This window comes from Manihot esculenta, chromosome 7, assembly GCF_001659605.2.
Source record: "Manihot esculenta cultivar AM560-2 chromosome 7, M.esculenta_v8, whole genome shotgun sequence".
In the NCBI taxonomy this organism is placed as follows: Eukaryota; Viridiplantae; Streptophyta; class Magnoliopsida; order Malpighiales; family Euphorbiaceae; genus Manihot; species Manihot esculenta.
This window is the reverse complement of record NC_035167.2, coordinates 33039103-33066097: the sequence shown is the minus strand read 5'-3', so window position 1 is coordinate 33066097 and position 26995 is coordinate 33039103. Positions and strand designations below refer to the sequence as shown.

Sequence of the window (26995 nt, the reverse complement as noted above, 5' to 3'; positions counted from 1 at the left end):
ATTTTAAATCATTCACAAGAAGTTAAATTCATTTATGATCTAATTAATTTGTGTATTTGTTGCTAATGAATCATTTTTTTACTTTTTATTTTATCTAGCGATAAATTTATTTATTTGTTGCTAATGATTTTGTTCCTAGTTTTTTTTTTATATTAGATAATGAAATTTAAGAGATTCTTTTCATAAATTTTTTTTAATTAATTCTTTTGCTTGTAATATTTTATTTTAAGTTATATTATAAATTTGATTAAGTAGAACTTAAGTGTTAAAAAAATATTTAACAAATTTAATTTTACATAAGAAATCAGTTTTTTTTTATCGAAGTTAAAAAAATAAATGTAATCAATGAAATTAATGTTTTTAAATAATAAAGATTGTTATATTATTTTATTTTATAGCTAGATAAAATAAAGAGTAATTTGTTTTATTAAATTGAATTATGAGTATTTATTTTTGATAATTCTGTTATTAATTCCACTCTTTTTTTTACTTTCATATTTATTTTATTAAATCATATAAATATATATTTTTAAGTTATTTAATTTCTTTATGTGACAACAAGAAAAAAAATTCACCATTAATGTTTTTATCGGTATTTTTGTTAATAAAATTTATGTTAAATTTTTTTTTTAAATAAAACTATTAGTTGTATTATTAGAATTTCATCAAATAAAAATAAATATCATACCAAACAGAAAAATAATTACATTTATTAAATTCTTTAATCAAAATATGAAAAGTTAAAATGGTATGATAACAAATCCATCTAACAAAAATATCAGTTTTAAAGTCTAATAAACATTTATGATCATTCAAAATAGAGTCTAATAAAATTAAACGTCCAGATTTATGGTCCATAAATTTCATTGATATTTTTTATTTTTTAGTATTTTGATTGGCATATTTCCTTCTATAAATTATTTTTATGAGAGATTTTTACTTATATAAAAATTTGTACATATTCCATTCAATAAAAAATCAACACATCATTTTTATAATAAATAACATTTTTTATAACTTATTTTTTTTTATAAAATAATTTTAAAAGGAAGAATCATGATATATCATGCTAATTAGCTACATCCTTAAATTCTACCAAACCATGTCGCTATAAAGAGACCCCACAAGTAAATGTGAAGAAGCCATCGACCATCCACTCTCATCCGCTACAAGATAAGGCAACGATAAGGCCTACACCATTTCCATTCACATTCTTCAAATCAATTACAAATTTCTCTGCAAATTTCTCTTTTAAAAAAAAAATTATATAAATAGGACCACTTCTGTTATCACTCAACTTCCCTGCTCCACCACCTAGCTAGAACCAGAAACCATGGCCACCACAGCTGCCGCAGCAGCCGCGTCACATTTCTTTGGGACTCGCATTCAGAGCCCAAAATCCAACTCAGGAGGAATCCAAGCCAGGTTTAGTTTTGGAACCAAGAAATCACCCCCTCCACCAAAGAAAGCTCCATCAAAACCAGCTGGAGATCGACTCGTATGGTTCCCTGGTGCCAAACCACCAGAATGGCTGGACGGAACCATGATCGGAGACCGTGGATTCGACCCATTTGGGTTGGGTAAACCTGCAGAGTACCTGCAATTTGACCTTGATTCTTTGGACCAGAACTTGGCGAAAAACGTGGCTGGTGACATTATCGGAGTCAGAGTGGAGCAGAATGATGTGAAATCGACGCCGTTTCAGCCGTACACGGAGGTTTTCGGTTTGCAGAGGTTTAGGGAATGCGAGCTTATTCACGGCAGATGGGCAATGTTAGGTACTCTCGGAGCCATTGCCGTTGAAGCTCTCACCGGTGTTGCATGGCAAGACGCGGGAAAGGTACGTTTGCACTACGTACACTACTAGTAGCCCTACAAGTAAACTCAGTATCTACTACTATTATTTCTTTTTGAGAAATTATTATTATTAGCATTGAAGAACAAATTTTGACCACTTTTCTTAAAATAATCAAAATAATATTTTAGAAGTGGTAAATTTATTATTAGTATTATATTATTATTTAATTCATTTTCTTTCAGTAATTTTCATATATATAAATATTAAAATTCATTTTAAAATAAATAAAAATCAATTACTTTCTTTTTATTACATGTAATGTATTTTAAACAAAGTAAAAAAAAATCAATTTCTAATAAATAATAATAAATTAAATTTTTTAGGCATCACTAAATTAACTTTCACAAGAATCCTTCTTCGTGTCCGCTTGCTATCCAAGCACAAAAGGGCCAATAGAGGAATGGTTGACACATGACAACTCCATTGATGTTGATAGAAATGATATTATATAATATTATATTATAAGAAAAAATAAAAAAAATACCTTGCCACTTTATTTATTTTTTTAATTAGATCTCTAATTTAATTGAGAATCTACATTTCAAATTTATTTTTTTATATTATATTATTATTTTTCTAAATTTATTATTGGATTCTTTTTTCTTTTTCAGGTGGAGCTAGTAGAAGGTTCATCCTACCTGGGGCAACCACTTCCATTCAACTTGACCACACTGATTTGGATAGAGGTACTAGTCATTGGGTACATAGAATTTCAAAGAAATGCAGAGCTTGACCCAGAGAAAAGAATCTACCCAGGTGGCTACTTTGATCCTCTAGGGTTAGCTTCTGATCCAGAGAAAAAAGACAACCTTAAACTAGCAGAGATCAAGCATGGTAGGCTTGCCATGATTGCCTTCCTCATCTTTGGTATCCAAGCTGCTGTTACTGGCAAAGGTCCCATTGCCTTTGTGGCAACCTTTGCCAAGTGATGATAATTTTATTTATTAATGTTAATAATCTCCTACTTTAATTTGATAATTTGTTTGTATCTAATATTTATGAATCTATTTCTCATGGGCTTATGTAACATTTACCCTTTTGTTTAGCTCTTTTTTTTTTTTTTTCTTGAAATGGTTGTTTAGCTTATTGATGTGCTGGATTATTTTATTTGTGTTTATGTTAATTACTGCATAATTTCTCTACACTTAAGAACAATGCATGCTATTTTCTGAATTGTGAGCTTAATATGTGTTTGCTTTGCAAATCCTAAGCAAGTCAATTATTTAAAAATGATAATGGCATAGTTGGATAATAATTTTGGCTTTATTAAATAATTATTTTAAAGAAAATTTATTATTTAATTTCTAAATATTATCATTATTTATAAATTAATCTCCATATTTTTCAAAATATATTACTTCTATCAACAAAATATTTCTTTTATTCATTTTTAATTATTTTTTAAATTCTAAATTACACTCACACTTTAACTTGTGATAAAATCTTTTAACTCTAAAATTTTTTTTTTCAAAACATTTTCATAATTTTTTTTAAAAAATTGAAGAACAAAAATTATGTATAAAAAGTTAGATAACTTATTTTCTTAAAAGTATGAAATATTTTTTAAAAAATGGGTTGGTTTTGTTAATTATTAAAATATTTTTTCTTTCATCAATTTTTATGGATGCTCAAAATGCCATAACATGCAAATAATTTTTCCTTTTTCCCATAAAGGAAAGATGCTTAAATATATAATTATGTAAACTAAAAAGTTTAAGTTGCAAATCTCGAGATATTATGATTTAAATCAAACATGGAGGTGTTGGTATCATCGAATTGATTTGTCCAAAACCAATATTTTGAGTGAAATCGAGATTTTCGAAAAAAAAAAAAAGAAATCGAGATTTGGCCCATTTAATTTAACAATATGTATTTTTATTAAATTTAAATTAATATTTATTACTCTCTCTTTAAAGTTTTTAAACACAAATTAAAGAAAATAGTAAATATACTAAATTTTAATAAAAATATAAATAAAAAACTATATTATCTTTCAATTAAAATATCTGCATATAATTAATATTTCACTTATTGAAAGACAAATAAAAAAACATTTAATGAAGTATTAAAATTATAAAATGACACTTATTTAAAAAAATTTTTAAAACGAATATTATTTTTTCGTGTCATATTTTTTATTTTAAAATTATTATTATTTTTTTAAATTATAATAATATATAAAATAATTATTATAATTTTATTTAATTTAATTCTATTTTATTTAATTTGTATTTAACAATTAATGGACGTACAATGGGCAAAGCCTTTTTTATTATATTGTTATTATATTATCATTATTATTTTTGTCATTTGGTGAGTTAAATATGAGGTGAAGAGCTAATTAAAAAAGTAAAATGATTAGTTTATTAAACTTCTTAAGTGTAAATTATTATTATATATTGAGTTTGAATTTATTTATTTTAAAAATTATTATACTTATAATATAAAAATAAAAATATTATAAAAAATTTAAACTTATATAAAAATGAATTTAAAATTTTATTATATTAAATATTTACATACAAATTTGTAAATTAACAGATATATTTTAATTAATTTTATAAAGAATTCGATATAAATTTAATAATTATAAGTTGGTTAGAGTTTATACTATTTCTACCGTTTGATTTATGGGCGAGTAGTATTCGGTTCAAACTGAAAAATCGATCGAATTAAATTAATTTGAAAATTTGGTTCGGTTCAGTTTTTAATTTCAAAAATTTTGATTATTTCGGTTCAGCTCGATTTTGATAAGAAAAAAATCGAAAAAATTGAACCGAATCGATTAGTGATAATAATATGTTATTTTCAATAATATAGAAAAATTAAATTATATTAAAATTAAAATATTTTAATTAAATTTTAAAATACTAAAAATAAAGTATAAAAAATAAAAAATTTATTAAAAATTGAATCAAATTGAACCGAATCGATTCGGTTCGATTTAGTTTCTAACCAAAATCGATTCGATTCGATTTTCATAAATACTAAAATTTCAGTTTTCGATTTATTCGGTTCCCCTACTTTTTAATATTTTGAGTACTTGTGCGGAGTCTATTGGTCGAAAATAATATTTTTTGCTATTTTTTTTAAATTTTTTAATTTTAAAATAAAAATTATTAAATTCATTAAAATTTATTTTAATTTAGTAAAACTTTGACCAAATAAGAAATTAGAAAATTTAAATGGAAGCAGAAAAAATGTTTTCTTTCTGAAAAATTAAAAACAAGAATATCGTTTCTTTTGCTTTTTGGTTGGATTCTTTGAATGAAGTAAATTTTCAGGAAGTAAACTTTCCTAGAGAAAACTTACTTGCATAGATTGAAATAGAAAAGAAAAAAAAATACCTTAAAAATTATTGAAAAGTTGAAATAAAATGTAAATTAAATAATTTCAAGCGAAAAACAGTAGCTTTCTGAAATAAAATACCAACTAAATTCCCTGAAAATGGGAGCTTCAAACTTCAACTCACTGATTTAACTTGCCCCAAATCAACACCTAAGATTAAAAAAATCAGAAAAGGAAAAAACCCGTAGGAAGCACGTCTTGTCAAGTTCCCCTCTAGCAGAAAAGGTAATTTAATTGAGAAAAAAGGAAATAAAAATTGGTTTCTCAATTTCTTGCAAACCATGCAACAGCAACTACAGCACTAGAAAATAAAAGGGAAGGGTTGAGGTATGCAATCTGCCAAAATGTTCACTGATTCTAATTCCCCTGTTTTTCTTAGCAGAATCATTCTCCCTTCTCTTTTTCTTTTTTTTTTCCCCCCCTTAATCTGTAATTGTTAATTCTTTTTTGGTTTGTTTATATACATGTATAGAGAGGATTTTGTATAAGGATCTATTTTTGAGGACATGGGGAGGCTGTTTGTGGTTAATCTTGAAGGGAAGGTCTATAGCTGCAAGCACTGCAGAACCCATCTTGCTCTTTATGAAGATATTGTTTCAAAGGTTTGTTCTTGATTCATTTTGAACCTTTGATTGTTTCTTAATTGATTGATGATAATTTTTTGGAATTCCCATCTGGGTATCCTGAATTTGGCCTTTCTTTCTGATATTTGTTAGAATTAACGGTGTTTGATGGGGTTGACTGTATGTGCTGATGTGTTGTTGTGCTCGAAATAGTTCACCATATGTGGATTGTTTGGAAGACATGAAGGATCAAGGGTCTGGCTAGAGGATGAGAGTGAGAGTTGTTGGATAATTATATGACTTTTTTCACAGGATTATCAATAGATAGATTTGATATTTTAAGTTGATTTGAATAACTGGCATTTTTATCTGTGAATTCTTGCTCCAACTTGAAAAATGAGGAACAGATGATAACTCAAATTGGGGGTCTTAGGTGGGTATTGATCAGCTTTACATATGTCGAATTATTTCTAATTCATTCACAAAAAAAATCTGGCCTTATGGAGAATTTTTGTGCGATCTTATACATGTTTTTCTATGGTTGATTCCAGTTCATCATTGAGTTTATTGATTACTGTGCTGTGTGGATGTCTTCTTTGTACTTTGAATGCGCAAGTTGAAGTGAAGTGAAGTCATACTGTGGAACTGACGCCAATTTTCTTTCAGAAATCATTTTTTGCTTAAAAAAAAAAACTGAGAATGGTGACTTTGATCTTCCAACTAGTTTAAAATTAAAACAGCGTAGTCCAAAAACCATACTACTGAAGACGAACCAATCCATATGCGGAGTTTGGTCACTATAAAATTCAAAGTGCAATTTTCTGCAATAAGCGCTTTTTAGTGTATGATGAGGCTGCCATGCCAATCCTTATGTTAGAAGAAACATAACATCATTTCAGTATCATTGGTGATGTTTCATGTAGAATGTAAACTTGGGGAGCTATACATGTAAATGAAAAATGATTCCACTTATATGCTTTTACGTTTGATTGCGTGTTTGCAGTATATTTAGGCCTCATTTGGGGTTGCAGGAAGACTGCTTATAACACCTGTTTTTGCAGCACCTGGGGGCCTCCCAAAATGATGGTTTCCCTGCAGCAGGTGAAATGTTAAAAATCGAGCAAAGGCAGTTTGGAAAAAAAGCTTCCCAAATATGTCCGCCTAACTGGGCCTTAGTTTTATGTCATATGTGCTTCAAAATTAAATTGGTCTGACTGCATATGCCTATATGAATATAATTATGATTGCATCATCTTCGTAATCTTGTTGTCTGACATACGTATAGCTTCAATGTCCTTAAATATGTTTTGTGATTTCATGTGTGAGTTAAACTTATATCACTTGGAGGTGATTGAATGAGGAAATATGCACAAGTAAAACTCCACAAAACCAATAGTTTGAGTTTTAGGTAAAGGCGGTTTCCAACTGCATACAAGACTTTGCTTGGTTTTAAATGCAATATCATCATCTCCTGAAGCTCTCTAATGTTCACAACTAATGGTAACAGAGTTGACTTGATTGCTGGATAAGCGGAAATGTGGTCTGTTTCGTCAGGATCTCTCTGTCTCATGGTTGAGGGGCTGCAACATCTAGGGAATCAATTTTTTGGTTGGAATTCATACATGAAACAGAAATTATTTATTGTAATTCGTACGAGTTATTCTCACTTATGCTTGAAAGAGACCATCTAAGGGATCTATATATAAAGGAAGAAACATATCCTATCAGCTTAAAGATTATGTGTCTAGAGTGGTGCCATCTTATATATTACTATGTTAGTCTCACTTGAGTCTTTGTACAAGTTCTGCAGAGGTGATTTCCTCATGTATGCATGATCTATAAGTGGTCATGATTATTATGACAAAAGGATAAAGGCTTAACGTATAGTGTTGGTCTAAATTCTCTCAATTTTTAAAGTAGGCTTGGAAGGAAAAATAGAAACATTTTCCTTGATACACATATTCCAGTTATATCTGGTGTCTTCTTACTTTTTTCATACAGTCCTCCAAATGTTGTTTGGATTTTCTAAAGGAAGCAAAGATTTTGACTGTCTGTTTTGCCTGTGTTTTTTATTCAGTCCTTTCACTGCAGGCATGGGAAAGCTTATCTCTTCAATAAGGTGTAAGTATTTCTTGATTTCATGTTGGTTCAATAACCTGTAGATTTGCTCATAGCTCAAGATGCGAATGACTATCTTTTGCCATGTCCTACCAGTAACATTTACTATATTCTTTTGAGGACAGTTTTAATCCTGAAATATTTACTTTTAAACTATGTGTTGGTCAGTCTTCACCTGTGTGTTTGAAGATGTAAAGTCATCATTTGCCTTAGGTGTGGAGTGTGGGCTTCCAATTTACACAGGCTAACCTGCAGGCTGCAGATCTGGATTAATCTGAAGGGGCCTATCATAAATTCATAATACATTTTGCTAACTAGTTTATTGTGGGTAAAGCAAAGTTTTAAATTATTTTGGAGGGCCAAGCTAGGATATGAATAAGAAGTGGTATTGGATGAAAGATCCTTGGTCAGTGTACAAGCAACTCAAGTTTTTAATCTTTTGAACTTCAAATCCTTTACCATCCTCCCAAGTTAATAATGTTCAATCATGAACTTGCCCCGTATCTGGTTTTGTCCCCCCTGCCTCCGTGGGTAAGAGATGAAAATAATTCATGTAGGGCTGTATGAAAGGGGTTGTTTCCCTTTAATGATTCAACTGGCTGTTTGCCACTGCCAAGTAAGAAGAGAACAGGCTTCAAACTTCTAGCTTCAATGTCTCTACTCTTTTAGCGTCATTGAAGTCTCGAGTATTTCTTAACCAAATGATTTTAATGACATGATGGTGTAAGCCAGCATTGTATGTTAGTGGGATAAATGGTGAACTAGGTTGGACAAGGATTATTCAAACATACGGTTAATACATTCACATTTGTCGCGCTTTTAGCTTCAATGATCTTTCCTTGTTTGACAGATCAAATGTCTTTGTGGGAGTGAAAGAAGAGAGACCCATGATGACTGGGACACATGTTGTTGCTGATATTTTCTGTGTTGGATGTGGATCGATTGTGGGTTGGAAATATGTAAGATTAAGATGCAGAGATTCAAAAAGAATTCATGGTTTATGAATGTTATAAACCTTTAAGTTTAATCAGATGATTTGTTTCAGGAGACTGCCTATGAAAAGAGCCAAAAGTACAAGGAAGGAAAATCGGTTCTAGAGCGGTCAGTGGATAACTAGATCAAATTTCTAGATGAATCAAGATCACTTGTGGATTTTAAGGCTATGTGGATTTTAAGGTTACGTGGATTTTGTTTGTTGATCAGGTTTAAGGTATCTGGTCCTGATGGAAGCAGTTATTGGGTGAATCATGAAGCACATGTTGGTGGAAGTGATGCAGATGAAGTTTGATCGATTACTCTTCATTTCGAATTGTACATTGATGTTCTTATTTAACTCTCAATGTGAACTGGGAAATTCAAAATTCCTCATTTCCATGGCTCGTTCATCATGCTGTCAATGGATAACACGATTCTGAACATTGGATTGTTGAATCTGATGCAGTACGTACTCAGTTTCAAGAGCTAGTCCATGTTAATAACTTGTTGAATATTTTACTGCAATTTCAAAGATCAATTGTTAGTATCAGAGACTTTCAGGCAATTCTTGCTCATCACAGTTTGGTAAAAGAGGTGTTTATCTTATTTTATACGTACTTAAACTTCGTTTGTTTGTAGAAAATACAAGTTATTTAAAAAATATTAAACATAAAAATATTTTTTAATAAAATAATTTATTTTTATTATTTAATTTTGATTTATAAAATATATTAATAATTTATATATAGAAATACTAATAATACTCTTAAAAAGCAAAAAAATAACTTTATTTAAAAAAAAACTTATTTTTTTAAAATAATTTATTTTTTTCTTTAATTTGAAAAATAAATTCTTTATTAAATTATTTTTCTAAATATTTTAAATATTAAAAAATTGAGAGAATATTTTTTAAAAAATATATTAAAAAATTCTTTTTTTTTTTATCTTTATAAAAAAATGTGGTAATTTTTTTTTTTCAAATAGCAGTTGTTCATCATCCTACTAATACACCCTCATTTACTTTATATTAAAAAAAAATCCATTAGTTTTAATTACTACTAACATAAAGATAGAATGACATGAATTTTTTATTATTGGATAACGTTGAGTTTAAGCTTTGAATATAAAGCATTTTTAAAATTTAAAAGAGTATATTATAAATTTAAATCATTGGATAAATTTCAAATATTAAATAATTTTAAAAAATTATTTATTTTTCAATAGATTTATATAAATGAAAATTTATTATTTCGCTTCTATATTATTGAAAAATAATCGATTTTAAAAAATATATTAAAATATTTTAAAAAATTTATTAATTATATTTTATTAATTTTAATTATTAAATATTTTATTATTTAATATATATAATATGAAAATTTTATTTTTCAATTTTGTAAAAATATCCTATAAAAAATATTTTAAATTTTTATATTAACATTTAAAATAATAGAATAACTAATTAATAGATTTTTATATAAATATATTTTAATATGTTTCTATATAAAAAAGTATAAATGATTTTGTAAAAATTTTATTTTATAAAATTATTCATAATTTTATTTTTATATATGATAAAAAAATTTTAAATTAAAAAATTTTAAATTTTTTTATTTTAAATAAAAATTTTATAATAAAAAATTCTATTGAATTCAGCAAAACTAATTTCTTAATACAAATCTAAACCACCTTAGCACGTTTTCTCATTTTCATTCTCATCTATATTATGTAATTATTTTTTATGAATACTAAAATAAATTATTAATATTCTTTTAAAAATAAATAAATAATTTAATTTTATAAAATATAGTGATATTTTAAATGAATAATTTTAAAATATGAATGAATTAATAAATTTTCTAAAAATTATGAAACTTAATAATAATACTTAAATTTAATAATTATTAAAATAAATATTTATTTTTAATTAATTCTTTACAATTATTAATATAAAATATTTAAAGTGATAAAAATTAAATTCATTCCCACATAAAATTTAACTCAAATATATTTATATATGTGTATTTATGCTAAGTTTTTGCCAGCAATATTTACTATTCTACGGGTTATCAAATCAAACGTTAAAAAAAAATCATAAATTAATTTAAAATTTTAGTTTAATTTTTATTTTTAAAAATTTTAATTATTTCAATTTAATTTAATTTTAATAAAAAATGAAGTTATTAATTAGTGATAATAGTATATTAATTTTTTTATACTATAAAAATATTAAATGATAATCAATGCTAAAAATTTTAATAAAATTTTAGAATATTAAAAATAAAAATTCAATTAATAAATTAAATTAAATAATTTATTTGATTTTCACTTATTTTAAAATTTTATTTTTTTAATTTTTTAATTTAATTTGATTTTAAGTCCAATGGAATAGTCCCCTTAAAAAATATCCAACTACCCCCTAAAATCCGCCGCAGAATGAGTTAGCCTGAGCTAATAAACAATTGGCAGACATTCTAACGTGGCCAAAAACAACAAAAGTAAAAGAAGAAACAAAGAACGATCATAGACTAAAACGTCAAAGTAAAGATGAAACAGCTCCTGGATTCCTCAAAGCATGAACACCAACAAGACCATCAGATTCCAACACAATACAATGTAAATGATATTTGAGAAATTTACTATTTATTTCACATTTAATTTTAAAAAACATATTAAAATGTATTTAAAATTTAAAAAATTATTAATTAATTATTTTATTCATTTTAACGATTAAATATTTTATTATTTAATTTTTACAATATAAAAAAATTTATTAATTATTTATCTAATATTTAATTTTTTATGTTGATGATATTTTAAATTTTTGCGTAAAATAAAGAGATTAATTAGTATATATTTTAAAATTTTAAAGATGTTTTAACATATATTTTAAAATCAAGGTAATGAGTTATTTTATATTATAGGAAATGAATAATAAATTTTTTAAAAATAATAATAATAATAAAATCTATTTCACAAAATAATTAAAATATTAGCAAAAAATTATATCACAAATTTTATTTTTTAAAAAATAAAGTCAAAATTTTAAAATTAGTCATATTTTACTAGATGCATTAAATTAAATTAAAAAAAAAGTTAATGGTTACAATATGGTCTTTGAAAATTTTATCTGATTAATAAAATAATTTTTTAAAATAAATATTTTTTATTTTAATTATATCTATTAAATTTAACAATATTCTATCCTTTTAATTATATTATTTTTACCTTCCCAATAATTAAGTTATTGTGAAAATTAAGTTTAAATTAAACTTATCATATATTAGTTTTTTATGAACTCATGTTAGAATAATAATAATTTTTTTTAAATGGAATAATAATAATATTTTTAAATTAATTTTCACGATATTTAAAATTATTTTTAACTCTTGAGAGTTATATACATATTATTAAATATAAAAATTGAGCATAAATATTTTAATTAAATTTTTGATAAATTACTACTCCATAATATCGAAAATTATATATACAAGTTTCAAGTGTTGCTTTCAAAAAAGAAAAAAAGTTTGAAGTGTTAAAAAAAAATTTAAACACTGTTAAAATCAAACTAAAAATATTATTTTATTATTTTAGTGTTTATTAATAAAAATTTAAAATATGTTAAATTTAATTTAAAAATTAATTTTCATAATTTTTAATTATTAAAAGAAACATAATACATTTAACAAAAGATGACATGATTAAATATAATAATAAGAAATAAGGATATAATTAAATAAAATATTTATTTTAAAAGATTATTTTATTAATAAATTAAAATTTAAATATTGTATTATAATTTTCATTAATTTATTTAAATACAATTTAGTGTGTTGTTGGCTATAATCGTAAATAATTTTAAAATTTTAATTTTATTAAAAAAAGATCAAAATGTAATATTTAAGACTTTTGAATTATTTTATTCAATATTGCAATTTTTTGAAAACTCTCGCAAGTGATCACTGCGTGTCAATAATTTAAACAGAGAAAAGGAAAATTTGAAATAAGGGTGTCAAGTAGAATAACGAGAGAATTAAATGGCAAAATTGCAAAATTTTGAAAGCAATAATATTTAAAACAGGAGGGCAGTTTCGTAAACTAAAATATATTATCTGTCCACCTAGAGAACAAAAAAAACTGAAAAACGTAGTCTTTAAGCGAGAGAGAAACAACCACCGTTGCGTCTATCTCTCTCTCACACCGCTTCCAGTTGTCCTCTCCAACCAGAAAAAGCTCACCACACCCATAATCACACAAACTAGCTCATCCATTTCTACAAGGAACCTCTCACCTCTCTCTCATTTTACCATTTCGCCCCCAGCTTCTCTTTCTAATTACTCCCTTTGCCACTCTCGTCCTCCTCTGTTCACTGTAAGTCTGTGATCTCCACCTCTCACCTTATTTCTCTCGCTAGAAATTTGTCCTTCTTCAAAGGTCTTTAAGCTTCGTTTTGCAACAATGGCGGTCCCTTCTCAGCTCGTTTTAGCCTTTTCGCCTTCTTCCTGCTGAGCTCTGTATTTTGGCTTTGTAAAGAGAAGCGAACGCGAAATGCAGCCACTGGAGTTGGATTTTAGATCTACACTTTCACTGATTTTATTTGTGGAAGGGAGCTTCTGGATGATAAATTAGTGTTATTAGGCGTTTTCTTGCGGTTTAAGGCGTGAGGAGGAAACGAAGTTTGGTTTTAGGTTTTGTTTGTTTTTATTGTTCGATCTGTGAATTGTTGTGGCTGTTTAATTTTTGTTTGGAGTGGAAAAAGAGCAACAAGGTTCAGATTTGTAGAAATGAATCGGAGTTTTAGGGCTCAGGAGTCGCAAATGCAAATGGCAGCAGCGGCGGTGAAGCAGCGACAACAGTTGAGAGCGTCAATGATGAAGGAGAAGGAAGAGGAGCTCGCGTTGTTTTTGGAGATGAAGAAGCGCGAGAAGGAGCAGAACAATCTCCTCCTGAGTAATACTGAAGAGTTTGATGCTCCTTTAGGTGATTTTTCTTATGATGTTTTGTTTTTAACTTTCGGTTTTTGCGAGGTCGATCTGGTGTAGCTGGACATTAATTGAACTGAGAAATTAATACCTTTCTGTTGAGTAATTAGCTATTTGTGTATTTGTAACCTCTGGTTTAAATTTCTTACTAAAATATTGTTATAGATGATTTCAACTATAACAATGTTACTTGCTATTGTTCTGAAAATTGCAGGGTCGAAACCTGGTACTTCTCCTATATTTAATATTTCATCTACCGCAATACCTGCGCGGAAAGCCACTGGCGTTGATGATTTTCTCAATTCTGAAAGTGATAAAAACGACTACGACTGGTAATTGAAGCATCTCCCCGTCCCCCCCATTTGCTGTTAAACAAAGTCAATTGATTCATATGATTTCACCGTATCATTTTTGGGGTCATAGTTATTATGGGGTCAGTAGAGGTTTCTTTTATAGAACAATGAAGGTTGACGTCATACTTTAGGAAAGTAAAGCTTTTATTTTACTTTTTTCTGCCTTTAGCTTGTGGCTGTCATTGAAGGAGAAATTGAAAATGAATTATCTGTTTCTGGAGTACTCAGTATTTAGAGAAGGATAGAAAAGGAAAAAAAAAGCTAAGGAAGTGTTGCTAACATGTGCAGTTGATAGAGGTGGGTACTGAATACATGTTGTAGATGTGACTGATAACTTTACAAATAACTCTTATACAATGGAGAAGTTCCAGTCATCTTCAGGCGCCAATCAAAACACATCTAACATCTTGCTGAAATAATACTTTAGCTGGCCTCACATAAGTTGCTGATAGCAACTGAATAGGATTTATGTTGATAAATTTCTCTGGCAAGGTTAACATATACCTTTGGGAAGGCTGGAGTCATAATCTTGTCACTAGTTCAAAATTTGTTAAAATATGACACCTTTTTGTCATTCTCATATGTGATTGAATAAGCCATATTATTCTTCACTCATTAGTTGCAGCTTCAAGCTGTTAGAGAAATCTTCAAATGCCTCTTCTTTCTTCTCATTTCTGATGTCCCCTCCCTGCCCTTTTGAAAAGGAGATCTTGAGGTTGTGTCAGTGCTCTGACAAAATTGATTTTTTTTTTCTTGACATCAAGGGTAATGATTTTTTCATGCTAATTTAAGAAATCTTTGCCACAATTACTTTAGCATTAGAGATGTATAACCTGCTAAAGAACAATCCTAGGCCTTTCTTTTTGTCCCCGAGGGCATATGAAAATTTGTCCTCCTGGGGCGTGATCATATTTCTACTTGGTGGGTAGAAATCAAACTATTTGTGTACATTTTTTTTACTGCTGATAAGGTTTTCTTGTGCTGGTACTTGCAACTTTGAATAATTAGTGGATACCATTAGGCACCAATGCTATAATGAATTCAGGTCATGGATTTGATTCACATACCTTTAACAATTTAAAGCTGATGATAACTTTAATTATCTTCTGCTTTCAGGCTTCTAACACCTCCTGGTACCCCTTTGTTTCCTTCTTTGGAGATGGAATCACAAAAGACTGTGATGAGTCAAATTGGTACTCCAAAGGCCCGCCCCACTGCCCTTAAATCTAGAGTAAGTGCATAATCCTACAATTTTTGGCCAGATAGAACTGCTTGTTCTGGTCAGTTATAATTGTTCTGGCCAGTTATAGAGAAAAATTCGACATTTTGGACTGCCAGTCATCAAGCTTTAGAAAAGAAAAGGCCACTGGAAGCCACAGAAATCAAAATGTTCATCATTATTATTGTTAACCATTAAATATATGCAACTGTGCAAGATCTTGCAAAACCCATTAAACTTCTTGAACTCATTAATCACTGATTTGGTTTCTTACATGAGTGATTGAGTTACCTTGAGTTCCTAAATCTATTTTTCAGTTCTTGGATACTGGATGCGTTCTGAACATCGAACTTTAGAATCAGTAAGAAGTTAAGTGCTTAGTTTATGTAGTTGAGAATTACAGAGAAGTTATCTATGAGTCCCAGCAATTTTTTGCCTTTTCTTAAACACTGGCTTGAACACTTTGGACAGATAATCAAAGAGTTAATTCAGAGCTATGCATGAGTTAAAAAAAAACATAATTGCTGTGTGCCATGGTGGTTTTCATGCTTCTATAATCATTCTTACTTTTGAAGTCTTATGAGTATCTGGTTCATGAACTGAACTGTTAATTTTGTTCTTTGTGGTTGTAGCTTGCAAACCCTCAGCTAGATCCTGCTTCAAGGGGCAATTCAGTATCTAAACAATCAGCTTCCTCCCCTGGGTTGAACTCTTCTGCTGCAGGGACGCGCAGGCCTTCATCATCAGGTGGTCCAGGATCACGACCTGCAACACCAACTGGACGCCCTACATTGACCACAACTTCTAAACCTGCTAGATCTTCAACACCTACTTCTCGGGCAACTTTGCTTTCATCTAAGTCAGCAGCTTCTGCAGCTAAGTCAACTGTCTCTGCTGCTAAGCCTACTGCTTCTGCAGCTAAACCTACAGTTCCTACTAGATCTTCAACACCATCAAGATCTTCAACACCAACTGCAAGGCCCTCTATTCCTCCATCCAAATCCACATCAAGGGCATCAACCCCAACTCGACGGCCATCCACTCCTTCAAGTGGATCCACTGTATCTGCTCCTGTTAAGTCAACTCCTTCAGTTACCAAGACAATGCCCACAACATCAACCATATCTGCTCCTGTTAGGTCAACTCCTTCAGTCACCAAGACGACACCAACAGCAGCAAGAAATCCAGTGCCATCACGCGGCACATCTCCAACAGCGAAATCTAGGCCATGGAAACCCTCAGAGATGCCTGGTTTCTCACTTGATGCCCCTCCAAATTTGAGAACATCATTACCTGAAAGACCACTTTCGGCCACTAGAGGTAGGCCTGGAGCACCCACTGCTAGGTCTTCCTCCGTTGAGCCAACTCCTAATGGGAGACCAAGACGGCAATCATGCTCTCCTGCAAGAGGACGAGCCCCCAATGGCTTTATCTACCCAAGTGGGAGCTCTGTTCCTGCAATTCGTGGGCATTCTAAAATTAATGACAGTGTGAGCCCTGTTCTAATTGGAACTAAAATGGTTGAAAGAGTGATAAATATGCGGAAATTGGCTCCTCCAAAGCAAGATGATAAACCCTCTCCTCATGGCAACCTGTCTGGGAAGTCATCATCACCCGACAGCTCAGGCTTTGGAAGAACACTTTCAAAGAAATCATTGGATATGGCCATAAGACATATGGTAAGTATTTTGCTTTATTCTGGTATCTTTGGTAGAATAGATAGGGTTTTCATATTGAATTACTTTAAACCCCTGGACATTGTTGTTATTGAACAAGGTAGTTATTTTTCATCTCCTCTATAATGTTAATTAGCTCCTGAATTTAAGTTTCAGAAGAAAATGTCAATTGTCCTTCCTCTTTATTTAATTTTTATTCATTAGGGAGAGTGAGTAAATCAAATTCAGTGGTATATTCATTTGATTGTTTACTGATCTCATTTTTGTGTTGAGCAGGATATAAGGCGAAGCATTCCTGGTAATTTACGGCCTCTGATGGCTAACATTCCAGCATCTTCAATGTATAGTGTTAGATCAGGGTCTACACGTAGCAGAACAGTTAGCGTATCAGACTCTCCTCTGGCAACAAGCAGTAATGCTAGTTCAGAAGTGAGTGTCAACAACAATGGTATTTGTTTAGATGGGATCGATTTAGAAGACGATATTGGGAGTGAGAGAGGTGGTCGATCTCCTCTACGAGGCAGGTGATGTCTGGAAACGAATATCCTAACGTCAACATCTTTTCCTAAGCACCTCATGAATTATTTTGGGTTTTCAACCAGCTCAATAGCTGAAAGAAAAGTCTACTGCAAAGAGAAGAAAATTTGACCAAAATGTCTTGCGTCTGGTACTGTAAAGTTTGTTAGATTGGTTGGCGATTAAGTTTTATGTAATCCATGGTCATTGTATTATTAGGGAAACCAGTTGTAAGTTCTACGGTTGTTCTTGCTCATTTTCTACAAGGTGAGATATTTTGCAAAGTAAAAAACCCTTGTTATTGAATCCTGGATATCCATTCAGCTCTCCTCTTCAAACCTTACTTGCATAAAGAATTTTCTCTTGCCATTATGAAAGAAAGGCTAAGGTTGTCAACAAGATAAAAGTAGCAGATCTTGTACCTCTCATAGTTGAAGAATTCTCTTTTCTTAGAACAGTCACATGGCTTCACAGCACTAGCCAAGTTCTTTGGCCCTACTGTTAAGCCATAACAGAGTATATGCTTGTTGCTCACTTGCACGTTTTATCGATATGACTTGAGAGTTGCACATGGTCTGTAGGTTGGGGTATAGCAAATATCTATTCTGCAGGCTGTTGATGGTAGCAATTCAGTATGTCACCAAAGGGAAAATAGATAATAATACCAATAAGAAGATAAGGGATCATATGCAACCGAATATTTCTAAGCTGGACCACGAGTATATACATACATATCCTGTGAGATAGCGGTTTTAAACACATTTATTTGTCTGCAAATTTGCCAAGAAATGAGACTCCCATGCCCCCCACTTCACTTGTTTTCAGATGACATCAATCATTTAGTAGCTTGGCGGGCCATATCCCTCAACTGAAGAATTGAACAACTGGACCACAAATCCAGTACCCACAATGTCGATTATCAAACAAACTAAACCAGTACCTGCTGCAACAGAATCTTCAGAATCCTCACAAACGAAGGAAAACAAGAAATTACATTCCCCTTCACCATTTCCTTTTTTTTTTTCTTCCAAAGTTTAAATATATATCAATATCAACTCGAGCTCATTGAACATTGTAAATCCCCGATCGTCCATCTCTTCTATTGGTTACCATCTTGAATATTTATGTTGCAGGCTAGAATTGTAAGAGCATTCACAAATTGGAACATAATCTAAACGACCAAGTTTTTCACAATCTTAATATTCCCTTGTACCAGTACCATGTCCACTAGACAAGCCTGAAGCTACACTACAAGGTAAAGTGTAACAAAAGCTTTTATATGTAAAAACTAATGATGACGTCCGTAAGAAACAATCAAGCTACAGCTACAGTCTCAGGAGTGGTTGTCACAGCAGCAGCAGCCTTGGCAGAAGCAGTACCAGCTGCATCATCACTCTTTTTCGCATCTTTTGCTGGGGCTGCCGCAGGTGGTGGAGCATGCTTTAGGTGAGGAGGTGTATTGTGCTTCAATTTTATAAGTATCTGGCGCATCCTTGAGAGTTCAGTTGGTTTCCCTGGCTTTGGACCTTGAATCACAACTATTCCGGGCTTCTTCTCCTGATCTTTCTTCCCTCTCTTTTTCTCTATGGCTGGCACTTCATTAGGAATGAGCTCTGCAATGGCCTTCCAATAATTCTTATCTGCCTCCGCATGGAATTTCTCCTGGTTAGCCACAAATACCTGACACAGAAGACAAAAATCAGAAGAACATGTGCTTTATTGCTCAATCTACCACCAGATGTCTGAAATAGAACTTGCTGTTAAAATATACATTGAGGAAGCTTTTCCTTATAAAAAGCAATTACTGGTTCCCAAAAATAACTGAGTTAACCAGCAGCTGAAATAACATCTAAGCTCCTATCAACTTCCAGATTCATGTTTGTGAAAATTTCAAGTTTTAGCGTAAATGTCTCAAACATTTTTCTTCCCCAGTCTGCATCACGAGGTTGAGCAGCTTCCTTCCAGAATCATGGGAATCTCAAATGAAAAAATAAAAAAATAAAAAACACACTTAAACCACAACACAATAGCAGCTGCAATTTTTTCTAATTTGGTTTTAAATGAAAACAGGGTTGTTTTAGTGCCAACATATTCTCTGAAAGCCACAAGCCATGAGACGGAGAGGTAAGGGTCACACCTGTATTTAAATGGACAAATCACTTGTGTAGTAAATGTCATTTTAGATAAGCCAGAATAGATTGGGCCACGCATGATGAATGGTTTCCAGTAATATAGACTGCGATGCCTGTATATTTTTATCACACACAATCCTTGTCCCATTCAAGTAAAGTGGGCAGAATGATATGCACATGTGAACATGACTCACTAAAAGACATGGGATAGGGAAAAAAGATTAACATTAAAGAACCAACCAACGATGGAAGAAGATAGGGATAGGGAAAAAAGATTAATTATGTGAGTGTCTCTGTTCACAGACCTCATGTACAACCAAAATGGAGATGCCTGAAAATTAACAATCCAAATTACCTACATTAAATAATTTGCATCTCATATCTCAATTAACTAAGCTTGCATAATACGTGGTATCTCCATGGTACATTTACTAAGTCACAAAGCAAGCAAACCTTGAAAGAAGTAAACAGACTGCTATGGTCATAAACTCATTGATGATCTTGAGGAAGTATGTAATAACTATGATCTTTTGGTTGTTTTAAACTTATTCTTCTCAAATAAAGCACATTAACAAAAACACGCAAACCATTCAGGTCAATTATACACATTAAGGAGTTTCAAAATCATGAAATGGATGAAGAGCAACATTCTTTTACATGCACCATCCTTATCATTGCTTAAACACCTCTCCACATGCACCGTATAAAATGATAAGTGTGAAATTTGAGTACATGTTTAACAGAATCGCTGACAATGTTATACAAAGAAGGAAATTGAAGTTATCAAGCAAAGAAAGACATCATTAGTATTAAGAAAAATAACCCATTCTACCTTCTCCTTTTCCCTGTTAGTGGCTTTATTATTCTCACACGTGATCGCCCTCTTCCTATAGAACTCAACCTTGTATTCATCAGCTTCAAGGATTATTTGGTTCAATAGCTCTTTTTCCCGCTTCTCCTTTTCCTCCAGTCTTATAGCATTCTCTCTGGATATCAAAACGGCCACACGCTAAATCAGTATCGTCTATTTAGAATGAAATGAAATTGGAACAAAAGAATATGTACTACACAATTACCAAATTGAAAAAGAAATCCGACTCGGTTAGAGAGACAGGAAACACTAAACATAAAACCTTTATACCAGTCAACAATTAATTAAAACCTCTCTCTCCAGGTGAAATAAAAGAGACCACTCGAATTTTTGCATTTCAAAAATAAACTTGAACTATGAAATTAGCAAAATTTCACTAATTCAAACAAATCCCTAATTCTTCATCAGTTGATTCACAAGCGTAGTTAAACTCAGGTTCACCACTTTCAGAATCTAAACAGCTTAGAAATTAAAAGGAAAAAAAAAAAACTACTTTGCACTATTCGATCAAGTTTCTAAATTGCACGAAAGCAGATAATTCTTCTCTGAAGCCAAAAAGAGAGTCTAAGAAAAGAATAGATCTACCTTCTCCATTCTCTAAGCGCATATCCCTCCTCGATTCCCATCTCTGATGGAGGCGGCAAAATCGGACCGTCCGATCCACCAAACTGTCCATCGAATTCCTTTCCATTCTCCTCCGGCTCGAACTCTTCGCCAACACCATACACCGGCTGATGCGACTCGAAAACTTCATCTCCACCGGAGAAAGAATCGAACTGTTGGGAACTGTAGTCGACGTAACCACCGTTATCGTCCTCAAATGGGCGATTTGACTCAGATTGAGGAACTGAGTCATCAAACGAGTCCGAAAGAACAGACATTGGGTTTTGTGCTTTTTTTGTACGGACAAGCGTAAAAGTCTCTGGAGTGGTTGGCGATATGGTTGGGGGCGTGACTTAGAAGATCTACTGCGAGTAATATCTCGTTCGGTGTCTCCATGGGCCTACTTTATATGGGCCTTCGGAAAATGCACATTGGGCCCTTTTATATCGAAAGCCCGATATTGAGTTATTGGATTTTTTTCACGGAATATATATTTACACATATATTATTTTATATTACCGCATTAAATATTTAAATTAAAATTATAACTTATTAAATATTTAAAAATTATAAATATTATAATAATTAAATATAAATTAACTTTTATTGACAATTTATAAAAAAAATAAAAAATATTTTAATTTATTATTAACTTTTCTCAATATTTTTATTAATTCAATTTTAAATTTTTATAAAATGATAAAATTATATTTATATAACTTTATTAATTTGTAACAATTTATAGTGTAATTAATAAACTTTAGAGTATATTTGTAATATGTATAGTAAATTTTTATTTTTTTATAATATATTATTAATAATATAATTAATTTATATTTAATTATTATAATTTTTTTATAAATTTAAATATTAAATATGTTAAATTTTAATTTAGGCGTTGAATAAATTAATTTCAATTAGATTTATATACACTATCGAATGAGTTACAATACTCGGGATGCTAACCGATGCTGATAGACTACATAATAATTTTTTTTATTAAAGATGGGTTAAAAGATATTCAACAAATAGGTAAAATGTTAATAATTAGAATTTTTTTAAAAAAAAATGTTTATAATAATAATAATTTAAATACAGTATAATAATTAGTTTAATTATTAAAATTTGTCACTATCTATTAGTGAGGAAATTTGGAAAAAAAAAAGATAAAGACAAAAGTTTATGACATAATTAAAACTAAAAAATGTTTTCATTTAATTTTTCATATATAGAAATATATATAATTAATTTTTATTTAGAACACATTTAGCAATATGTGTAATTAACTTTTATTTTTTAATAAATTATTAAAATATGATTAATTTATTTTTAGTTATTATAATTTTTATAAATTTAAATATTAAATAAATTATAATTTTAGTTCAGATATGTTTAATCTCAATCAGTATAGATATAATTATATATTTAGCTTATATATATATATATATACACTGTCAAATGAGTTACAATAGTCGAATATAAAATAATTATTAATACTGACAAATAATCTTTTTTTTTCATTAGAAGTAAATATTTTAAAATAGGTAAATAACTTTTTTTTGAAATCAGATAAATAAAAGTATAAAAATTTTAGAAATAAAAGTGTTTATAATAATAAAATCTAAGGACAATATAATAATTAGTTTACTTATTAAAAATTTTCACTAATTATTAGTGAAGAAATTTGGAAAAAAATGGATAAAGACAAAAGTTTATGACATAATTAAGATTTAAAAATGTTTTCATTTATTTTGCTAAAGATAAAAGTATATCTTACTTTGTTAATACTTGTTCACATTTCAGATGATAAGCTTGGCAGTTGACTGAGATTTTGGTATTAGAAAAGTCTCATGTCATCCTTCGTGCATGAGGACTAAGTGCGAGTGGTCGTCCACGCCAATGAACAAAAATTATATTTTCCATTGATGTTCGTAACTGTCGAAAATCAGGCAATATTAACACATCTCATACTTCCAGAACGATGAGACCATCACCTTCAATTCCTGCATGGGCCTTTCTTGCACTATTTACTCTTTTCCAGTGGAGACTGCTTCTCTTTTTCATCTGCTTTTCCTTCCCATCTCCGGCTGCAGCCACAGTGACTCAAAGCATGGCTGCAAACAAGACTGATGATGAAGCGTTGTTGGCCTTCAAATCAAAAATTAGTCAAGACCCTCGTGGAGTTCTAAACTTGTGGAACGATTCTCTCCATTTCTGCAAGTGGCCAGGCGTTACGTGTGGCCGCCGACACAGGAGAGTCACCATGATCAGTCTAAGATCAAAGAACTTGGTAGGCTTGTTGTCACCTTCTGTGGGAAATCTTAGCTTCCTTCGAGAGATAACACTAACTAACAACACCATTCATGGTGAAATTCCACATGAAATTGGTAAATTATTTCGGTTGCAAGTTTTGACACTGACCAATAATTCGTTAGAGGGCCAAATTCCATCAAACTTGTCCCGTTGCACCAATCTCATAGATCTATCTCTTGGCAACAACAAATTAAGAGGTAAAATTCCTGAAGAACTTGGCTACTTGTCAAAGCTCACACAGCTATCAATTTACGAGAACCATCTTCAAGGAGAGATACCACACTCTGTTGGCAACTTTTCCTCTCTGGAAATTCTATCTGGATCTGAAAATTTCTTTGAGGGAAGTATTCCACAAGCTCTTGGTCAGTTGAAGAGCTTAACTGCCCTTGGGCTTGGAGGGAATAAACTATCTGGTATGATCCCTTCTTCTCTGTATAATTTATCACTGATTACTATTTTCTCTTTCGGTGATAATCAACTCCATGGAAGCCTTCCATCCAATTTAGGCCTGTCTTTTCCTCATCTCCAACAAATCGATGTCCGGAATAACCGATTTGTTGGGCAAATTCCATTGTCAATATCTAATGCTTCTGAACTCCGACTTGTTTTATTAGCATATAACCATTTCAATGGAAAGATATCAAACTCATTTGGAAGTCTACCATATCTCACACTATTGGGTTTGAATGAGAATAGTCTAGGAGATGGAGAAGAAGATGAAATGCATTTTCTTGGTTCTCTAGCCAACTGCAGCAGTTTGAAAGTTCTGGGAATAGGTGAAAACAGATTAGGAGGCTCGTTACCCAATACAGTGGGCAACCTTTCAACCTCTATGTTTTATTTTGGACTGTCAGGAAATCAGATATCTGGAGTTATCCCTGAAGATATTGGAAATCTAGTTGGCTTGACCCTGTTTGATTTGAGTCGAAACAGAGTCAGTGGGAAGATACCAAGTTCTATTGGTAACCTTCAGAACTTACAAAGATTGTCACTTTATGACAATGGACTTTCTGGAAGAATTCCTTCTGCTGTCGGAAACTTGTCATGGTTAAGTGAGCTTTATTTAGATTTTAACATGTTGCAAGGAGACATCCCTTCTAGCTTCAAAAATTGCACAACTTGTTGTCATTATATCTTTCTCATAATACCTTTAGTGGCAGCATACCCTCAGAACTCTTTGGCATTTCCTCTCTGTCAGTTTCACTAAGTCTAGCTCATAACCAATTAACCGGTCCCTTGCCTTCATCTCTCGGCAATCTGAAGGACTTGGGGGAATTTGATGTCTCCTGGAACAGGCTGTCCGGTGAAATTCCTACTAGCATTGGAGCATGTCAAAGCCTTGAGAAATTATACATGGAGTATAATTTCTTCCATGGATCAATTCCTTCCTCTTTCAGTTCCTTGATGGGTATTCAGAAACTTGATCTTTCTCACAACAATCTTTCAGGAAAAGTTCCAAATTATTTTGAAAAAATTCGATTCATATATTTAAATTTATCCTACAACAATTTTGAGGGGGAGATTCCAAAGAAGGGGGTTTTCACAAATGTGAGTGCAGTGTCAGTTGTTGGAAATCAAAGACTTTGTGGAGGTATCTCTCAACTGAAAATGCCTAAATGCCCCAGCAAAGAACCGAAGAAACAACAGAAAACTTTTCGTTTTCATTTGTTAGTGATCATCATCATACCTTGTGCTGTTCTGGGATTGATTGTAGCGTCGTCTTCCCTGTTCTGTTGGTTCAGAAAGAAAAAAGAACAAAGTTCTGGTGCTTCAGTGAAGGAAAGTCCATTTGCCCAAATCTCCTATGAAAAACTCCTTAGAGCAACAGGTGGCTTTTCTCTGTCTAATTTGATCGGTGTAGGCAGTTTTGGCTCAGTGTATAGAGGAAGCATTGATGATGATGGAACACTCACTGCAATCAAGGTACTTGACCTTCAACGTCGAGGTGCTTCCAGGAGTTTCACAGCTGAATGTGAAGCATTGAGAAATATTCGCCATCGAAATCTTGTAAGGATCATAACTTCTTGTTCGAGCATCGATTTCCAAGGTAATGATTTCAAGGCTCTAGTTTATGCATACATGCCTAATGGGAGTTTAGAGACCTGGCTACATCCAGTTCAAGAAACATATGAAGGTGATCAGCAACATGAAGTTGAGAATAATCTAAGCCTTGTTAGGAGAATCAACATTGCCACTGATGTGGCACATGCACTCGATTATCTTCATCACCATTGTCATCAACCAATCATTCATTGTGATCTAAAACCAAGCAATATTCTTCTTGATAGCGACATGACTGCCCATGTTGGAGATTTCGGGCTAGCAAGAATTCTTCCAGAACTCAACAAAACAAACCAAAGCAGCTCAATTGGAATAAAAGGAACTATTGGATATGCTGCGCCAGGTAACCTCAATTGTCTCTGTTCCCATACTTTCATCAAGAAATTGAGTGTACTAATTTCACTATAATTTGCTTTTCTGACATTTCCTCGAACAGAATATGGTCTTGGAAGCGAACTATCAGTAGAAGGCGACATATACAGTTATGGGATTCTACTTCTGGAGATGATAACAGGGAAGAGACCAACAGACAATATGTTTGATAGTGGTCTTAACCTTCATAGCTTCGCTAGAAAATCCCTTCCTCACAATGTTATGGAGATGGTCGATCCAGTGCTTCTTGGGGATGATATTGAAATCATGACAAAGGGACAATCGACAAACGCTGGTAATAGAATGGTGGAATGTCTAATTTCCATAGTTGAAATCGGATTGGCGTGTTCTATGGAATCACCGAGGGATCGAATGGACATGAGTAAGGTTGTCCATGAGCTGCACAAGATTAAGATGTTCTTCGGGAACTAAATGTTTTGTAATTTTATTGATTTTTCAAATAATTGTATTAAAATAGTATATGTGATATCGTATTGTCTACCGATAGACATAATTTTTAGGAGTATTAAATGCACAATATCAAATATATTATTCCGTCACAAATTAAATTATATGTCCTGAATTTAAAATAAATAAAATTACATAGTATTTTTTCATCAACATTGCAATCTAATACATAAAATGTATTAGAATTCTATAATCTAAATGTTTGAGAAAATAAAAATAATATGTTTAAATATGCATATATAAAATAATCAATGGCGTCTATGATACGGTGGAAAATTGGCGTCAACCATCGGCAAGTGTAACATCACCTCCTTGGATCAAAGTTCCATCCAGCTGTTAGTGGGGAAGACTTGAGTCAAGCCTGAAGACATCTTTGAAAGGGATTACTCTCATTGCCACTGACAATTGCCTAAAGCATAAAAGTCTAGGTTTACTACCTGAATCAATGTTGAAGCTCATCCTTTAGGATTTACTGGAATAACTCTTAACGGAAAGTTCTTATTTTTATCAATGCTGTTTAGTAAGAGATCAATATATTTTTATAAAAGATTTACTATAATTTTTCTT

General features: G+C 31.1%; 5 protein-coding genes across 7 annotated transcripts; 4 read left to right on the top strand and 1 right to left on the bottom strand.

Moving 5' to 3' along the window:
- The first annotated feature begins 1219 nt into the window (after positions 1 to 1219).
- On the top strand, positions 1220 to 2903 carry LOC110618606 (chlorophyll a-b binding protein CP29.3, chloroplastic). The gene is made up of 2 exons (XM_021761780.2): positions 1220 to 1840; positions 2470 to 2903. The coding sequence occupies exons 1-2, from the start codon at positions 1334 to 1336 to the stop codon at positions 2785 to 2787; spliced, it is 825 nt and encodes a 274-aa protein (XP_021617472.1). The 5' UTR covers positions 1220 to 1333; the 3' UTR covers positions 2788 to 2903.
- Positions 2904 to 5283: 2380 nt separating this feature from the next.
- On the top strand, positions 5284 to 9437 carry LOC110619564 (protein yippee-like). Of its 3 annotated transcripts, XM_043958589.1 has the most exons (7): positions 5284 to 5533; positions 5679 to 5808; positions 6831 to 6870; positions 7847 to 7890; positions 8738 to 8846; positions 8933 to 8988; positions 9091 to 9437. In XM_043958589.1, exons 2-7 carry the CDS (start codon positions 5789 to 5791, stop codon positions 9173 to 9175), a joined length of 354 nt encoding a protein of 117 aa, XP_043814524.1. In that variant the 5' UTR covers positions 5284 to 5533; positions 5679 to 5788; the 3' UTR covers positions 9176 to 9437. The 3 variants fall into 3 exon arrangements, with proteins under 3 accessions (XP_043814524.1, XP_021618768.1, XP_021618767.1); XM_021763076.2 differs by lacking the exon at positions 6831 to 6870 and having other exon boundaries at positions 8919 to 8988; XM_021763075.2 differs by lacking the exon at positions 6831 to 6870 and having other exon boundaries at positions 5294 to 5533.
- Positions 9438 to 13004: 3567 nt separating this feature from the next.
- Positions 13005 to 17918, top strand: LOC110618440 (cell wall protein DAN4). The gene is made up of 5 exons (XM_021761571.2): positions 13005 to 13842; positions 14059 to 14176; positions 15314 to 15428; positions 16049 to 17095; positions 17369 to 17918. The coding sequence occupies exons 1-5, from the start codon at positions 13647 to 13649 to the stop codon at positions 17618 to 17620; spliced, it is 1728 nt and encodes a 575-aa protein (XP_021617263.1). The 5' UTR covers positions 13005 to 13646; the 3' UTR covers positions 17621 to 17918.
- Positions 17919 to 18775: 857 nt separating this feature from the next.
- On the bottom strand, positions 18776 to 21567 carry LOC110618441 (clathrin light chain 2). The gene is made up of 3 exons (XM_021761572.2): positions 21197 to 21567; positions 20573 to 20726; positions 18776 to 19288 (listed from the first exon to the last, which is right to left on the bottom strand). The coding sequence occupies exons 1-3, from the start codon at positions 21490 to 21492 to the stop codon at positions 18923 to 18925; spliced, it is 816 nt and encodes a 271-aa protein (XP_021617264.1). The 5' UTR covers positions 21493 to 21567; the 3' UTR covers positions 18776 to 18922.
- Positions 21568 to 23195: 1628 nt separating this feature from the next.
- Positions 23196 to 26443, top strand: LOC110619077 (probable LRR receptor-like serine/threonine-protein kinase At3g47570). The gene is made up of 3 exons (XM_021762333.1): positions 23196 to 24574; positions 24682 to 25931; positions 26025 to 26443. Exons 1-3 carry the CDS (start codon positions 23196 to 23198, stop codon positions 26390 to 26392), a joined length of 2997 nt encoding a protein of 998 aa, XP_021618025.1. The 3' UTR covers positions 26393 to 26443.
- Positions 26444 to 26995: the final 552 nt, after the last annotated feature.

What these genes read in the sequence shown, in the direction of transcription:
- LOC110618606 (XM_021761780.2), top strand. Translation starts at nt 1,334, where the DNA reads ATGGCCACCACAGCTGCCGCAGCAGCCGCGTCACATTTCTTTGGGACT. An exon ending in CATGGCAAGACGCGGGAAAG is followed by an intron (nt 1,841 to 2,469) that starts GTACGTTTGCAC and finishes TTTCTTTTTCAG; the next exon opens with GTGGAGCTAGTAGAAGGTTC.
- LOC110618440 (XM_021761571.2), top strand. Translation starts at nt 13,647, where the DNA reads ATGAATCGGAGTTTTAGGGCTCAGGAGTCGCAAATGCAAATGGCAGCA. An exon ending in GATAAAAACGACTACGACTG is followed by an intron (nt 14,177 to 15,313) that starts GTAATTGAAGCA and finishes TTCTGCTTTCAG; the next exon opens with GCTTCTAACACCTCCTGGTA. An exon ending in CCACTGCCCTTAAATCTAGA is followed by an intron (nt 15,429 to 16,048) that starts GTAAGTGCATAA and finishes TTGTGGTTGTAG; the next exon opens with CTTGCAAACCCTCAGCTAGA.
- LOC110618441 (XM_021761572.2), bottom strand. Translation starts at nt 21,492, where the DNA reads ATGTCTGTTCTTTCGGACTCGTTTGATGACTCAGTTCCTCAATCTGAG. An exon ending in GCGCTTAGAGAATGGAGAAG is followed by an intron (nt 20,727 to 21,196) that starts GTAGATCTATTC and finishes TTTGATATCCAG; the next exon opens with AGAGAATGCTATAAGACTGG. An exon ending in CTAACAGGGAAAAGGAGAAG is followed by an intron (nt 19,289 to 20,572) that starts GTAGAATGGGTT and finishes CTTCTGTGTCAG; the next exon opens with GTATTTGTGGCTAACCAGGA.
- LOC110619077 (XM_021762333.1), top strand. Translation starts at nt 23,196, where the DNA reads ATGAGACCATCACCTTCAATTCCTGCATGGGCCTTTCTTGCACTATTT. An exon ending in GCTGTCGGAAACTTGTCATG is followed by an intron (nt 24,575 to 24,681) that starts GTTAAGTGAGCT and finishes TAATACCTTTAG; the next exon opens with TGGCAGCATACCCTCAGAAC. An exon ending in TATTGGATATGCTGCGCCAG is followed by an intron (nt 25,932 to 26,024) that starts GTAACCTCAATT and finishes TTCCTCGAACAG; the next exon opens with AATATGGTCTTGGAAGCGAA.
- LOC110619564 (XM_021763075.2), top strand. Translation starts at nt 5,713, where the DNA reads ATGGGGAGGCTGTTTGTGGTTAATCTTGAAGGGAAGGTCTATAGCTGC. An exon ending in GCTTATCTCTTCAATAAGGT is followed by an intron (nt 7,891 to 8,737) that starts GTAAGTATTTCT and finishes CTTGTTTGACAG; the next exon opens with ATCAAATGTCTTTGTGGGAG. An exon ending in CGATTGTGGGTTGGAAATAT is followed by an intron (nt 8,847 to 8,932) that starts GTAAGATTAAGA and finishes GATTTGTTTCAG; the next exon opens with GAGACTGCCTATGAAAAGAG.